Source organism: Misgurnus anguillicaudatus, chromosome 19 (genome assembly GCF_027580225.2).
Source record: "Misgurnus anguillicaudatus chromosome 19, ASM2758022v2, whole genome shotgun sequence".
NCBI lineage: Eukaryota > Metazoa > Chordata > Actinopteri > Cypriniformes > Cobitidae > Misgurnus > Misgurnus anguillicaudatus.
This window is the reverse complement of record NC_073355.2, coordinates 9,091,649-9,107,080: the sequence shown is the minus strand read 5'-3', so window position 1 is coordinate 9,107,080 and position 15,432 is coordinate 9,091,649. Positions and strand designations below refer to the sequence as shown.

At 38.1% G+C, this 15,432-nt stretch overlaps 1 protein-coding gene across 3 annotated transcripts; it reads right to left on the bottom strand.

Moving 5' to 3' along the window:
• Positions 1-1,687: 1,687 nt before the first annotated feature.
• Positions 1,688-13,708, bottom strand: samd1a (sterile alpha motif domain containing 1a). Of its 3 annotated transcripts, none has more exons than XM_055186236.2 (7): positions 13,211-13,708; positions 8,564-8,822; positions 7,859-7,998; positions 7,716-7,773; positions 4,072-4,147; positions 3,834-3,948; positions 1,688-2,677 (listed from the first exon to the last, which is right to left on the bottom strand). In XM_055186236.2, the coding sequence occupies exons 1-7, from the start codon at positions 13,550-13,552 to the stop codon at positions 2,525-2,527; spliced, it is 1,143 nt and encodes a 380-aa protein (XP_055042211.1). In that variant the 5' UTR covers positions 13,553-13,708; the 3' UTR covers positions 1,688-2,524. The 3 variants fall into 3 exon arrangements, with proteins under 3 accessions (XP_055042211.1, XP_055042220.1, XP_055042230.1); XM_055186245.2 differs by lacking the exon at positions 13,211-13,708 and adding an exon at positions 12,635-12,653; XM_055186255.2 differs by lacking the exon at positions 13,211-13,708 and adding an exon at positions 12,336-12,353.
• Positions 13,709-15,432: the final 1,724 nt, after the last annotated feature.

The following is a 15,432-nucleotide window of genomic DNA, read 5'->3' as shown; positions in this document are numbered from 1 at the left end:
TGAATTTTAAAGTAAACTTTTTCTATTATTTGAGTAGACAAATCCTTTTTTTTATTTAATCACATATTTAGAAAGTGAATAGAAACCAGGGTTGCCAGATCTGTGTAACAAAACCAGCCCAATGACCAATCAAAACAAAGTAAACTTTTTCTATTATTTGAATAGACAAATCCTGTTTGTATTAATCACATATTTAGAAAATTAATATAAATCAGGGTTGCCAGATCTGTGTAACAAAACCAGCCCAATGACCAATCAAAACAAAGTAAACTTTTTCTATTATTTTAATAGACAAATCCTGTTTGTATTAATCACATATTTAGAAAATGAATAGAATCAGGGTTGCCAGATCTGCGTAACAAAACCAGCCCAAATGACCAATCAAAACTGAATTTTAGAGTAAAACTTTTCTATTATTTAAATAGACAAATACTTTTTAAACTTAATCACATATTTAGAAAGTGAATAAAAACCAGGGTTGCCAGATCTGCGTAACAAAACCAGCCCAATGACCAAACAAAACAAAATTTTAAAGTAAACTTTTTCTATTATTTGAATAGACAAATCCTTTTTTAATTTATTCACATATTTAGAAAGTAAATAGAATCCAGGGTTGCCAGATCTGTGTAACAAAACCAGCCCAATGACCAATCAAAACAAAGTAAACTTTTTCTATTATTTGAATAGACAAATCCTTTTTTAATTGAATGACATATTTAGAAAATGAATAGAATCAGGGTTGCCAGATCTGCGTAACAAAACCTGCCCAATGAACAATCAAAACTGAATTTTAATGTAAACTTTTTCTATTATTTGAATAGACAAATCCTTTTTTTATTTAATAACATATTTAGAAAGTGAATAGAAACCAGGGTTGCCAGATCTGCGTAACAAAACCAGCCCAATGAACAATCAAAACTTCCCCACAACTATCCCAATGACCCTATAGCCCAAACTCAAAATATTCCACTCCCGTTCCTAAAATAATTTTTTACAGTCCATGTTATGAATTACAGTTTTGGAAAATCACTGCATAGTAGTAATCATAAAACCTGATTTCATTAAAAAATCCTTATATCTTAAGACTGACAACTGATAAATAAAATCCTTCCACCTTTAAAGGGACCATGACATGAAAATGTTAACATTGCCACTTTGTAGTTGTGAGCAAAAATTAGGTAATTGAAATTTGGCTCTCCTTATGATGTCATAAGGAGATCTTATTATAATAATACTGCCCCCTTAATGTGCACTATCCAACCACTGCACTGCCATTTAGTGCAAAGAGAAAGAGAGAGAAAAAAATAATTGACAGCACAACTGAGTTTGAATTGCATCAAACCACCATCGTGATCAGTGTTTGCACTTCATCTGCTCATTTGCTCACATCTACAAAGTGGGCAATGCTAACATTTTCATGCCATGGGCCCTTTAAACTGGAAAAAATAATCAATGGCAAGCTTAAAAGTAGCCCAATTCTGCTGGAAAAATCCTGGCTTGGCAACCCTAACGCGGTTTTATTATAACAACTGAAATCAAAACTTGCTAATAAAGTAAAGATTATCAATATCAATTTTATATATATATATATATATATATATATGTCATTTAAAGTAACTAGTAAGCTACGAGACATTTTATGTTGTGTTGTGTTTTCATGACAAAAAGTGCACTTTTAAGTCAATAGTTATAAATAAAAAAATGACTTTATTGTTCATACACATCTGGATACAGAGAAAATGGTGCAAATTTATGAAAACAAAGTGACAATTTGTCAAACAAGTACCACAATGTAGAAATCATAACTATTTCTGTAGGAAAGCTTTAGTCTACAGCGAGACGTATCTGGAATGTCAACACTTTTATATGACGTGCCAATTTTTGGGTGACTTGATGAAATCACTACACTACCTGCGTGAATCTCACATAACCTTTCAATAATGTCAGACTTAAAATATAAGAAAAGTACAATCTTTATATTTTGTAACGAATATTGGCGGGTTTTTGTGCGATTCAGCCACCTAAATTTGTCATCTCCATCTAATGAACACTTCTCTTTCTGTAAATGATATTGCTGTGAAGTGCTGATATAAACACATCAGTAACTCACTCCCTGATGCTGTTTGGCAGTCAAGATGCATAACAGAAAAGATTCAATGCCACAGTTTCAAATTGAAACTGGAATTTATTACCTAACAGCTTTACATGTACTTTTTAAGACTGCTGTATAACATTGATGAACGTACCACATTAAACAGGACATTAAAGTGTTCATATAGTATTGCGACACACTGTAAATTATATTACAAGGAAATACTGGTGAACGCTTCACCAAGACGAGTGGTCCCATCAGCCCTGTGAGGAATAAACAGGACGAAACAGAAGAGAAGAACGGACTGCAGGACCGAATCATGCCGTATGTCCTCACGAGGAAGAGATGATAAAAGCCTTGTGCAAATCTAGTCTTATAAAGCGCCATTCTCCCGTTATTTCAAGATTTCAGTCAGTTCAATGAAAACAAGCTCTAGGAGAAGAGGCGGTTGTCGTCCTGAAAGTGGCTTCTCTGCAGTACCTTCACGTGATTCTCATAGATTTTGAGGGCGGGGCCAAGTCTGATTGACAGACCGGTCAACACATCACTCCGCTGCATCAGCAACAAAGACTTCCCGTCTATTTCCTGTTGGAATGAATGACAGGAAGTGTCACATGAGATCAGATGCACGGGTCCATTGCATAACATCTTTACAAATTTTATATTTTCAGTCAAATAAATATAATTTCTAAAGCATTAAAACAACTTGAACTTGTGTATATCATTAATTATATCAATTAAATTGATATCCCAAAAGGTCATGATTATGCAAAATATTCACTTTATTTGAAGTATGATAATGGTTCTTAAAGGAAAACACCACCATTTTTCAATATTTTACTATGTTCTTACCTCAACTTAGACACATTAATACATACCTATCTTTTATCAATGCGTGCACCTGGTCTTTGTGCAGCGCATTGTGGATGTGTTGGCGTTTGGCCTGGCCCCGTTCGTTCCTATGGATCCAAACAGGGATGGATTTAGAAGCCACCAAACACTTCCATGTTTTCCTTATTTAAAGACTGTAGTTACACGAGTAAGTATGGTGGCACATAATAAAACTTTCGTTTGGATCCTAAGGAATGAATGGGGCTAGGCTAAATGCTAACACATTCAAAAAGCGCTGTACAAAGATTAAAGGTGCACGCATTGATAAAAGATGAGTGTGTATTAATTCATCTGGGTTGATGTAAAAACATAGTAAAATATTTAAAGGGGACATTTCACAAGACTTTTTTAAGATGTAAAATAAATCTTTGGTGTCCCCAAAGTACGCATGTGAAGATTTAGCTCAAAATACCATATAAACAATTTATTATAACATGTTAAAATTGTCACTTTGTAGGTCTGAGCAAAAATTTGCCATTTTTGGGTGTGTCCTTTAAAATGCAAATAAGCTGATAAAATGCAAACACTGATCGCCATAATAGTGGTTTGTTGAAATTGAAACTCGATTGTGCTGTCAATTATTTTATCTTTCTCCCTGTGCACTAAATGACAGTGCAGTGGTTGTATAATTGCAGATTAAGGGGCAGAATCATTATAATAAGATCCCCTTATGACATCACAAGGGGAGCCAAATTTCAATAACCTATTTTTCACATGCTTGCAGAGTTACTGGGTTGATCTTTTTCACATTTTCTAGGTTAATAAAAGCACTGGGGACCCAATTATATCACTTAAACAATGTTTAATGTTTGAGATTCAGCCCCCTCTGGTGGTTGGCTACGGTACTAACCTGTGTTTTGAAAGCCGCTGCCTGTTCAGGGAAGCCCACAGAAGTGATGTAACTGACTACATCAGCCACGGTCCAATCCAAAGGGTCCTGCCCAATTTCCTCCTTTACCACATTACTGAAAGTGAAGCAAAACCAGATTAATGTGTATACGAGCAACACAGCTTTGATAATGATGTCTCAATATAATTTTTTAGTCTTTGTTGCTGAAACTGGAGAGATGTTTTGGACTTTCACTCACGTTTCATCGTTCCTTTCTCCATTGTATACGGTGTCTGCCTCTGTCACTCCCTTGAGTTCATTATTGCACGTTTCACCTGAAAAAACAAAAATTCATACATATTTACACATAGATATGCATACATAGATCATATGCAATATGCATACATCATTCAACCACTCCATATATGACGCATCTACCATTTAAAAAAGGTCCTGATACTGACATAACTCACAGCTTTTCAGGATACATTGCGAAGCCTTAAGATTTACAACTAACAGAGATTTATATTCCCAATTTTTTTTTTACTTTTCAGATTTTAAATACAGTTACTTTTTAATTAGGGGTGTGATAAGATCTTGTGCGCCGAGATCTCGCAAGATTAAATGTGTCTCGCTAGATTTCTTGTGGAGGTGAAATGCTGGCGTTTCTCAAATAAAATGCAGTCTTTTATTTAAAGTCTCATGTGAAGTCTCAGCAGATTAAACCCTCACTCAGAGTTTACATGATTTCATGTCTATATGTTCTTGCAAAAAATGACAGTGGCTGTATCATTTCTAGTGTAAAGAAATGGACGTATATATTAAATATTCAAATGGATATAAACATTGTTTGACTAAAAATAAGCGTTTCTCTCCGTCTAAAGTGAAAGTAAAAGTGAAGACAGCGTCTGCGAGATGGGTCCACTATCGCCCCCTGCAGGCATTTGTTATAATACATAATGCATTTTATTTATAGGCCACAAATGTAATGCGTTTGTTAATGTTATTTAATGTAACTTGGTTTTAATTAGGGATGTCCCGATCCGATCATGTGATCGGAAATCGGCCCCGATCACGTGGTTTCAGACTCGATCGGAATCGGACGTTACCTCCCGATCAGGACTCGGATACATATGCAGGATTTAAAATCCATTAGTCTCGCTCTGCTCCACGCCAGTGTACGCGCTGCGCTGGTGCGTGTGAACTGATGAGAAGAGAATAGGCTTGTTCGAATTAATGCAGCGCCGCAACAACCGGCAGCCGGATGACGTCTAAGTTCCGCGAGAGCGATTTAAAAGCAAACTCCTCCGTATGATTTTGCGGATCACTCTCGCGGTAGTTTGACGTCACCCGGCTGTCGATTGTTGCGGTGCCGCATGAAGTCGAACAAGCCTATTGACGTGCTTTCATTCATAGGCTTCACACACTTGCGTGCAAGGAACCCACGACAAAACCGGGCTTTTACCGCTCATTTAAACTACGCGTTGATCGTTTTTGTCACCATGTGCTTAGACGCAGCTCCGCGTCTCTCTCAGAACCTCAAGAACGCGCATTCGCGCAGGATACTGTAGAGATGAGAGATAGAGAGAGAGGTAAGAATGGTGCCCACGTCGAGAAAACTTAATAGAAGTCTAGAAACAAAGTATTAAAGTATGTCTAGCCATGTCACTCATCTCATTACAATATGTTAACTAGATAACTGGATACAACTGATTGTATAGTTTAATAAAATAATGTATTTTGATTATACAGATTAATTACGACCTAACTATAGGTATTTTATAACTAACTGCTGACCAGCTTAGGGAGTTTCTATGGCTATTTTATAAGATATATTGCTGAATCAGTATGTTGTTTTTCTTGTTAATTGAGTCTTTTTGGGTAGTCTATCTTATGCCTAGAATAAGTCAAGGAGGTTGATTCTTATAACTTCCTTCAAAGTTTGATCAATTGTGCATAATGACATGTGCAACAAATGCATATAGGGTGTCAGACTCATAGATTTGCATAATTTAAAGTTCAGGTTTTAAAGTTTGGGTCAACATGTGGCACAGCTTTAAAACAACTTATAAAATCCTATCAGAGGTCCAAAATGTCATTGAAACACACCAGTGGCTTTGCTGTCAGCAGGATTAAACATGTTACCCCTCGAACCCCCTCTCCCAACAGAGCATCCCCACAAAACAAATCCCAATTTAACCCCTGTACATATACTATATATATTCTCATTATTTTTTAACACATCTGTAGTTATGCGCTGGCACAGAGTTAGACCCCTGTGACTCCACACAGAAACAGCAATGCGTGCGGCATGACATAAGGAACATCCTGGTTCTGTTTTTTCGCTCTTATTTATTCTTTTTTTATGTATTATAGAAGTATCGGATCGGGACTCGGTATCGGCAGATACTCAAAATCAAATGACTCGGACTCGGGGGCAAAAAAACCTGATCGGGACATCCCTAGTTTTAATACTTTATTTGAACCAATTATTATTGCATCTTCATTATTATGTTATTTTAAATGCTATTGCTCACTTGGGTCTATTTTTATTACCCAAAAATAACAAATTACTTCATTATCAATTAGCTAAATAATTGTTAGGGCCAGTCCTTGATTAGTTAAAAACTTTAAAAAATAATGTGATTTCAGTTTCTTATTCATTTATTTTATCATTAAGGATTTCTTAAAAAGTGTAAAAATATCGTCTTGTCTCGTTCTCGTGAACCCAATCTCGTGTCTTGTCTCGTGGATTAAGTGTCTCGTCACACCCCTATTTTTAATGGTTTGTAGGTAACGCCTTCGTCTAAGCAGTTATAACGCTTGGGTCTTGACCGCAGTATGTAACGTGATAATTATACACATATATTACTACTACAATTGTAGGCGCACAGTCAGCTTGCTCTCGAGTGTTAAAGGGATGGTTTTGCCAGAAAATGAGAATTCTGTCATCGTTTTCTCATCCTCATGTTGTTTTGAACCTGTGTGAGTTTCTTTATTTTGAGGAACACAAAAGTAGATATTTTGATTAATGATGGTAGGCACACATCTGATGTTAACCATTGACTTCCATAGTAGGAAAACAAATATTATGGAAGTATTTTTAATATCATGGAAGTAATAAATGATGAAGAAGATATTTTGATAAATTATGGTAAGCACACAGTTGACCATACCCGTTGAATTCGATCGTATTTGTTTTTCCTACTATGGAGGTCAATGGTTACAGTCGGCTGTGTGTTTGCCATCATTTGTCGGGATATCTTCTTCTGTGTTTATCAGAGAGGGATTCGTGCAGATTTGCAACAACATGAGGATGAGAAGGTGGTGACAGAATTTTCATTTTTTGGTAAACTTACCCTTTAGTAAGTACAAGCACTGGCCTGGCAGGGTTGCCAGATACCCTTTCCCAAATATATATATTAGTGTTAGGGACGATACATCAGCCGATTAGACTTGTTGTGGTTCTCAAAAAATAATGGTGAAATGCCATTACATCCAAAAGCCAGAGGGCGCTCTCATTCAGAAACTCAATATGTGCCGCAGAAGTAGTACCATTTACACACGCAACTCCAGGAAATGCCTATAAGCGTATTCATATCACTGTTTAAACTATTTAAGGTATTTTTAAATGAAAAATAAAGATGCGTAGTGCTTGAAAAAGCTGTGCATAATATCGGCTGTGCGATTCAGAACAGATATCAGACAGTGTGTATCAGCATTTATCGTCTCATCCCTAATATATATCTGTGTATTTACGTGTATGCATTTAGCACACACTTTAATCTAAAGTGATTTATGGTACATAAATTCAACGCAGATCTTTTTATTAGTCATTGCGTTTCTAACAATCTAGCTACACATCTCCCGTACATATAACGTCAAAGTAAATGAGTCACTCACCATCCTCAGCATCAGCAACAGAGACGACGTCAGGCGCTCCGTCAGACATCACCGCATCCTTTTTAATGACAAACAGAGACTATGTGACACCCGGGCACGAGATTGAAACGCCTGGCTGCATTATGCAGGATGGACGTGCTTACCCGCATGGCTCTGCAGTCCGACAGCGGCGGATCAGGGGTAAGCGCGCTCTCCCGCGTCCTCGGCCCCTCCTCTTCCTGAGAAGCACTCTGCTGAGCTGACGGACAGATGGCCAATGGCTGCTGCCCCAACTCCAGAGATCCTGCGGGTAATAACAGATAGACCCAGTCCAATGAAATCTCTATAATTGAGCCTGCCAGGACCATAAAAAACATCTAGACAAGAAAAAAAATCCTGTTATCTTACAGCATGCTGTTTTATACAGTTTTAAAAGACAGGCATGTCTCTCTCTATTGGTCTAGGTGACATTTTGCTTTTAGTGTCCAATGCATAGTATATTTTTATGATATAATTCGCATTAACAGCAACATCATTATATTTTTTCAACTTCATAAAAATGAACACATGAACCCATCTTCTGGATCCCCAAAACTAGACTTCTATGTTGATTCTTATGCCAAGCTTATAGAAAAGTAAACATATATTGGTTGTACGCCAATAGCAGAGTTTAAAGGTCATAGACACACAGCATGTGCATTTCTATGACAATTATAATTTTAATAGTCATGGGTCAGATTGTTTTTAAAGTATCCTCGCTCTGTTGTTGTCTGCTCAGCAGCTCTGTAAAGTAGCATGCAGCTTTGGCCCAAGTGTGCAAGAGTTTCATACTAATGCCAATGCGACATTTCCCAGTTGTTCATAAATACCTGTGCCCTGCTGGGCTGCTGGCTGTGTGTGATCAGGAATCATATAAGCACTGTCGCCATCCTGCCGCAAAGCATCATGGGTCGGAGAGCTCTTTGAAGAAGTGGGGGAGGGCACAGGAAGACTGATGTTACTGCTGGTTATGGGACTCAAGCTGATGCCCGAATCGGTGGTGCTCTGAGCACACATGGCGTCCAGACTGCTCTCATCACCCTCCTCATCCATACTGCTATCCATTCCCGCTGTTGTGGACATCTCATCCTAAAAACATTGCAGCATCATTTCAATACAAGTGCTTTGACTCTGATGAACAATTACAGTCCTATAGTCTGCATATGGACTGGAATTTTTTTTTTTCAAATATGATCTACTGATGTATTGGCTGCCGGTATTTATTGACCAATTTTTGACTGAATTAAAACCATCATAGCAATTCCAGTGATATGGATTTGACATTTTTAGTCAAAAATTAAAGGGACATTTCACTTTCTTTGAAAATATGCTCATTTTCCAGCTCTCCTAAAGTTAAACATTTGATTCTTACTGTTTTGGAATCCATTCAGCTGATCTCCGGTTCTGGCGGTAACACTTTAGCACAGCTTAGCACAATCCATAGAATCTGAGTAGACCATTAGCATCGTGCTAAAAAATAACCAGAGAGTTTCGATATTTTTCCTATTTAAAACTTGACTCTTCTGTAGATCTTGACTCTTCTTCAGTGCTGGTTATTTTTTAGCGCAATGCTAATGGTCTAATCAGATTCTATGGATTATGCTAAGCAACGCTAAAAGGGCTAGCGCCAGAACCGGAGATCAGCTGAATGGATTCCAAAATGGTAAAAATCAAATGTTTAACTCTAGGACAGCTGGAAAATGAGCATATTTTCAAAAAAAAGTGGAATGTCCCTTTAAAAGAATATTCCACTTTCATTAAAAAGAAATCCAGATCATTTACTCACCCCCATGTCATTCAAAGCGTCTTTTCTTTGTTTAGTCTAGAAGAAATTACGTTTTTTTGAGGAAAACACTCTAGGATTTTTCTCATTTTAAATGGACTTTAATGGACCCCAAGAGTTTATAGTTTCAATGCAGTTTAAAATTGCAGTATCATTGCAGCTTTAAAGATCTTTAAACAATCCCAAACGTGGCATTAGTTTCTTATCTAGCAAAAATATTGTGATTTTCGGCAAGAAAAATAAAAAATATGCACTTTTAAACCACAACTTCTTGTCTTGCACTAGCTGTGTGATGCGCCAGCGCAACCTTATGTATGCCCATGCATGTGTGAAACTACTGACGTTGTTGTTTGTGAAATGATACTAATGAATGTCTTTGTGTCAGTTTAATGTTTAAAATGGTCCGCAAGTGTGCGTTTCACAATTGACACGTGACCTTTCGATGTGCTTACGCAAATATGTAAAGTCGCGCTGGCGCGTCACATGGCTACTGCAAGACGAGAAGTTGTTGTTTAAAAGTGCTTTTTTGCCGAAAATGACTATCGTTTCACTAGATAAGACACTTATGCCTCGTTTGGTAGTGTTTAGAGGCCTTTGAAGCTGCATTGAAACTGCAATTTTAAACTGCATTGAAACTGTAAACTGTTGGGGTGCAATAAAGTATTAAATTCAGAAAAATCCTGGAATGTTTTCTTAACTTAATTTCTTTTTGACTGAACAAAGAAAGACATAGGTCATCCTGGTACTTTTCGCCTACTGTTTTTAGAATACTTTGAATTCAGACATACTACTCGCCTAGCCTACTGCTTTTCGCCTACTATAAGTATTTAGGTAGGCGTTTTTTCTGACGCAGCCCATCTTTGCACGAGTAATTGCTGGTACCATGCTATGAAAATGTTTTGTGGCACAATTTAAAATTAAGAAACAACATTTATGTTACAGTAGAGGTCGGGTTAAATAGTTGGTTGGAAATATTGGCTTCTTTATACAGTAGTGACCTTAGCGAGTGATTTTAATTATATGTTCTTCCATTCAAACTGATAGGATTTGCCCTGCATCCCAATTCGCGTACACATACTGTATGTTACGAGTGACCTTTAGACGTGCTTACACAAATAGTCGCGCTGTAACATCACACGGCTAAGACGAGTTGTTGTTATTTAAAAGTGCCTTTTTTGGGCCGAAAAAGACTATCGTTTCGCTAGATAAGACACTTATGCCTCGGTTGGTAGCTTTTAGAGATGAATTTTATAGACTTTATTGGACCCCAACAGTTTACAGTTTCAATGCAGTTTAAAATTGCAATTTCAACGCAGCTTCAAAGGCCACCGAACGAGGCATTAGGGTCTTTTCTAAGCAAAACAAACAGCATTTTTTTGCAAAAAAGCACTTTTAAACCACAACTTCTCGTTTTGCACTAGCTGTGTGACGCGGCAGCGCAACCTTACGTATTTGGGTAAACTGACACAAAGACATTAATTAGTATAATTTCACATACAACAACGTCAGTAGTTTGCGTGATTACATAATACGTAAGGTCGGCCTGGCGCATCACACGGCTAGTGCAAGACAAGAAGTTGAGGTTAAAAATGCGTATTTTCAAATTTTTTCTTGCCGAAAATGACAATACTCCTGCTCGACAAGACCCCCATGCCCCGCCTGGGATCGTTTAGAGCCCTTTGAAGCTGCGTTGAAATTAAAGTCTATTAAATTGAGAATCCTGGAATGTTTACCCAAAAAAAAAAAAAACGGAATTTCCTCTCAACTAAACAAATAGAGAAGCAACCTGGATGACAAGGGGTTAGACGTGAGTAAATGATGGGGATACAAAAATATGATAGAGTCCAGATATCAGAAAAATATCAGTCTGTAGTAGGCTACTCGTGTTTCCTATTTTAGAGGAGAGATATCATGAAGGTGTCAAATAAAAGGACAAGTTTTTTGGGAGACAGCATGCTTTGTAAGAATTAAAATGCACAAACCAGAAGCAATAATACCCAACAAACAACATTTTTTTTACAACCAGTAGAAAACTGGTACTTCACAGCGTGACCTTTCTCTCTACTGAAAAGCAAAAGTGGACAAAGCCAAAGAGCTTATATTGATGACACGCTCCCCCTCGCAGTAACGCCCGAAAAAAATATTCACATGCTCAGAGTCTAGTGTGTGACCACCCCTTTAGTATGTCCCATGATCTCTTTTAATGCACTCAAATGTCTATACTTTCCCATAACAAAAAACAGCGCATACTCTTAGGGCATACTATAGTACAAGTATGCGAATTTGGATGCAGGCTCAGTCTTGTATGACAGGAATATGGCTGCCCAGTAAAACAGATTTTTATTAAAGGGTTAGTTGACATACTGTGTGTATATGTCAAATAACAATCTTTTGAAAGTAAGTACGTTAGATTTAAAGAATTATGCTAGAATTTTAGGTTTACAAATATGCCTGACTAATAATAACCAATGAAAAAGCTGAGCAGACCTAGAAAATAGTATACTAAATTTAAAAATACACTTGTCTTTTTAACATTTCATTCATTTTGATGATTTTAACAGCGCTTAAATCATACGGGTACTTAAATCTGCGTCATGATGCTACGGACAACCGTCGACTCGAAGTCAAGGCCGCGCGCGCTGTTTATTCAATATATGTGTGCCAGAAATTACCCCTCAATCGTTCACTTGAAAACCCAGTTTGTAGATAACTGTCACTTTGGGGCTGGAGGCGTCAATAAGAACAGCAAAAGTGCTTAACTTGAATAGCATGAGTAACACTGCGGTGTATATTGCTGAACGGAGGCGCGCTGAACTTACAGGCTTCAAGTCCCAGAGTAAAGAGGGGCGGGCTCATGAATATTAAGTGGCCTGAGGTTCACCAGTGCTCTGAAGTGAAGCGCGGGGAGGTCATGAATATTCATTATTCAAGCCAGCGGCAAACTTCACGTGGCTGACTTAATATTCATGAGCCCGCCCCGTTTCGCTCTCTGAGGCGCGCTGCCTGCCTGAGACAAGCGCGTCCCAAACCAAGCCAACGTTAAACGTGGCTATAGCCGACATTTTTTCCTTGTCGCAATGATTAAGTGGTTATAAACACATCCAAAAGCACCGTTTACCTGAGAGTACAGGTTAGTACATAAATCATTACAGCGGTTTACGAACCGCGCTGACGACTTCGTTCGCACTTCGTCTGCACAAACATAAAGGATTATACGGTACAACGATCTCTATGCATTGTGATATTGACTTTGTCACTCCATGTATTGGTGCAGAAAATCAATCACATCGCTGTAAATAATCTATGGTATTGTCTTTAGAGTATCTCCTTGGTCGAAATGCGCCAATCAGCTGACCCATGATGTTTTGGTCACTTGAGTTTGGCTTATTAACATATTGACGCGGATTTTTACGGAAAAGTCACGTAGAGCGTTGTCTAATCCTAAAGAAAACTCGTTCTCGAAAATCTCCACAAACAGATCAGGCGCTTCTATTGTTGGCGATTTTCCGACGCTCGTGAAGGTTTGTGCCGCTCCCCGTCTGCGCCAGTCCGCGCGCGTGCGTGTGCACTTGCCTTTATGTTGCATGCGCCAATGAACAACAGTTAAATTACTAATAAAACTACGATTGTTTGACATTTTCGCAATGCACACATTTTTGACGAGCCGCAACCACTTGTTTTGTGGTTTACTTACTTCCATGTCCTCCATCTGATCCTCATCCGCGGGACCCAGCGCGCTGTCGCCGGTGCTCCAGTCCGCTGGAGACGGCTGCTTTACCGCACACTTGCTCTGCTCGGTTTTCCTCCGACCTCGCAACACCTTTGCCGCGTTGCGATAGGAAACCGAGCCTTTATAGTTCACTTTCAGCACCGTTTGCTCCTCTATCAGTTTCTCCAGTTCTGAGCGGGTACGTTCCCAGTCTGACCCGTGTCGTCTTTTAACCATTCTGCAAATTCTTTCCAGGTCGGGTCGCGCTTTTCTCGACCTCAGTGAGTCTATGGAGCCCAGGATCCAGTCGCGGTACGGTTCGGACATTATTCCTAATGGGCTTCAAGCGCGACAGAGCGAATGAAGTGCGTCAATGTTTTGCCCTCGACGTGACGCTCGCGGGTTTTCGAGCCGCGGCGCGAGCGCGCTGGAGAAAAAACGGAAACACTGTACGCGTGCGTTGATCACATTGTGCGCTTAAGGTGGAATTCGAGAGATAGTGCGGCCCGCCACTAGGAGATTAAGGTGGTATTTTTCTGTTTCATATTAGCGTGCCATTTAACAGCCATAATCTGAAATTTAACAATGGGTTTACGGCGCACTATATACAAAATGCTAAATGCAAAGATTAACATGATTTATACAACAGTATCAAACGTTGATGTCACGTGATTCATTGTTTCAGTGACTCTTGTTCTGTTCACAGTAACAGTTACTATGTTTTGGCAGTTTGTTAAAAAATAGTCAAAAAGAGGTGAGATACTGTTATGTTTAAAATTAAATACTAATGCATACCGCAAAGTATACACTAAATGTTGGCTACCATTTAAAATACTACGTAAAACAACTTGCATATTGCAATGGTACGTTTTTAACAATACTATACTCGCTGCATTGTTGTCTCATGACCTCATAATGTATAGCAAGGCTGCTAACCTTATGAAAATGTTTTTTTTTTTTTTGTAAAAGTGTAGTAACCATGTTTTTTTGGGGTGTATTGATTACTATTAGCAAAACCATGGATTTACTATGGTTATTGAAAACCATGTGGTAACCATGGTTTTACTATCATGTTTTTGTGTGTTTGTTTTAAATGTAGTAAAACCATGGTTAATTTTCGTAAGGGTATGGCATTCAGTTACTATCGCTGAAAAGTTAATTCAGAATTTTACCCATTTTGTTGTTTAAAAATCCATATAATTCACTGTCTAGTGTAGGATAATATCATACAAATTCTAGTCTTTTTAAGCACACATGCTAAACTGTTTGCTTTAAATGCTTATATCTTCTGTATGCGAATGTTGATTCATACCAAAATGCTATTTTGAATAGTTGTGTTTGACACAGGAATACGTCTCAGGTTACGTATGTAAGTGTTGTTCCCTTAGAAGGGAACGAGACGCTGCGTCTCCCTTGCCATACTTCCTGCGTCCCTGTAACGTCGTCTTTGGCAATATTTCAGATAGTGATATACTTCCTAGCTCCTGCATCACCATGTCTTTGTCGTTAAGCCTCACCATTGGTTGAATTTAATATACACATTCAGACGCACTTACCCCTGGAGACGTCCCCAAAGTGTCACCACAGTGACGCAGCGCAAGTTCCCTCGAAGGGGAACTGTAGCAATGTATGTGTCCCCACATTTAGTCCTTGAATTTGAAAGTATTGTACTTGGAAGGTCCTTAAATTTGAAGGTAACTAAGGCGTGGGAACCCTGTGGGGATGTAAGAGGCCTATTGTGTGTTATACTGTAAGCATATAAGGCTATATGGATATTCTGTGCATGCAGGAAGATTTATAGTTTACATATTTACTGCAAAAACAACATTTAATTGATAATACTTTAAAGTCAAGCACATTGCATTGTGGGATATGCTCTTGTGTTTTGTGCAGTGTGGTATTAAATACTGCACATTCAAGCAAACAAGGATTACCTTAAATTCTGTAGACATTTAAAATATATACAAAATAAATATGCATATTGAATAAATAGTAAGAGCAGTAAAGAAAATGTCATTGCAAACATAGACATATAGGGGTGGTTTTCCAGACAGGGCATATCCTAGTCCCAGACTAAAATACAAGTTTGAGCTGCCTTAATTTGAAAACATCTCGTACTGACATAAAATATATATGAACACATTTCAATGCCATCTTTTTGTCTTAAGATACACACCAGTAATGTTTTTCTGTAAGGTATAAAAACT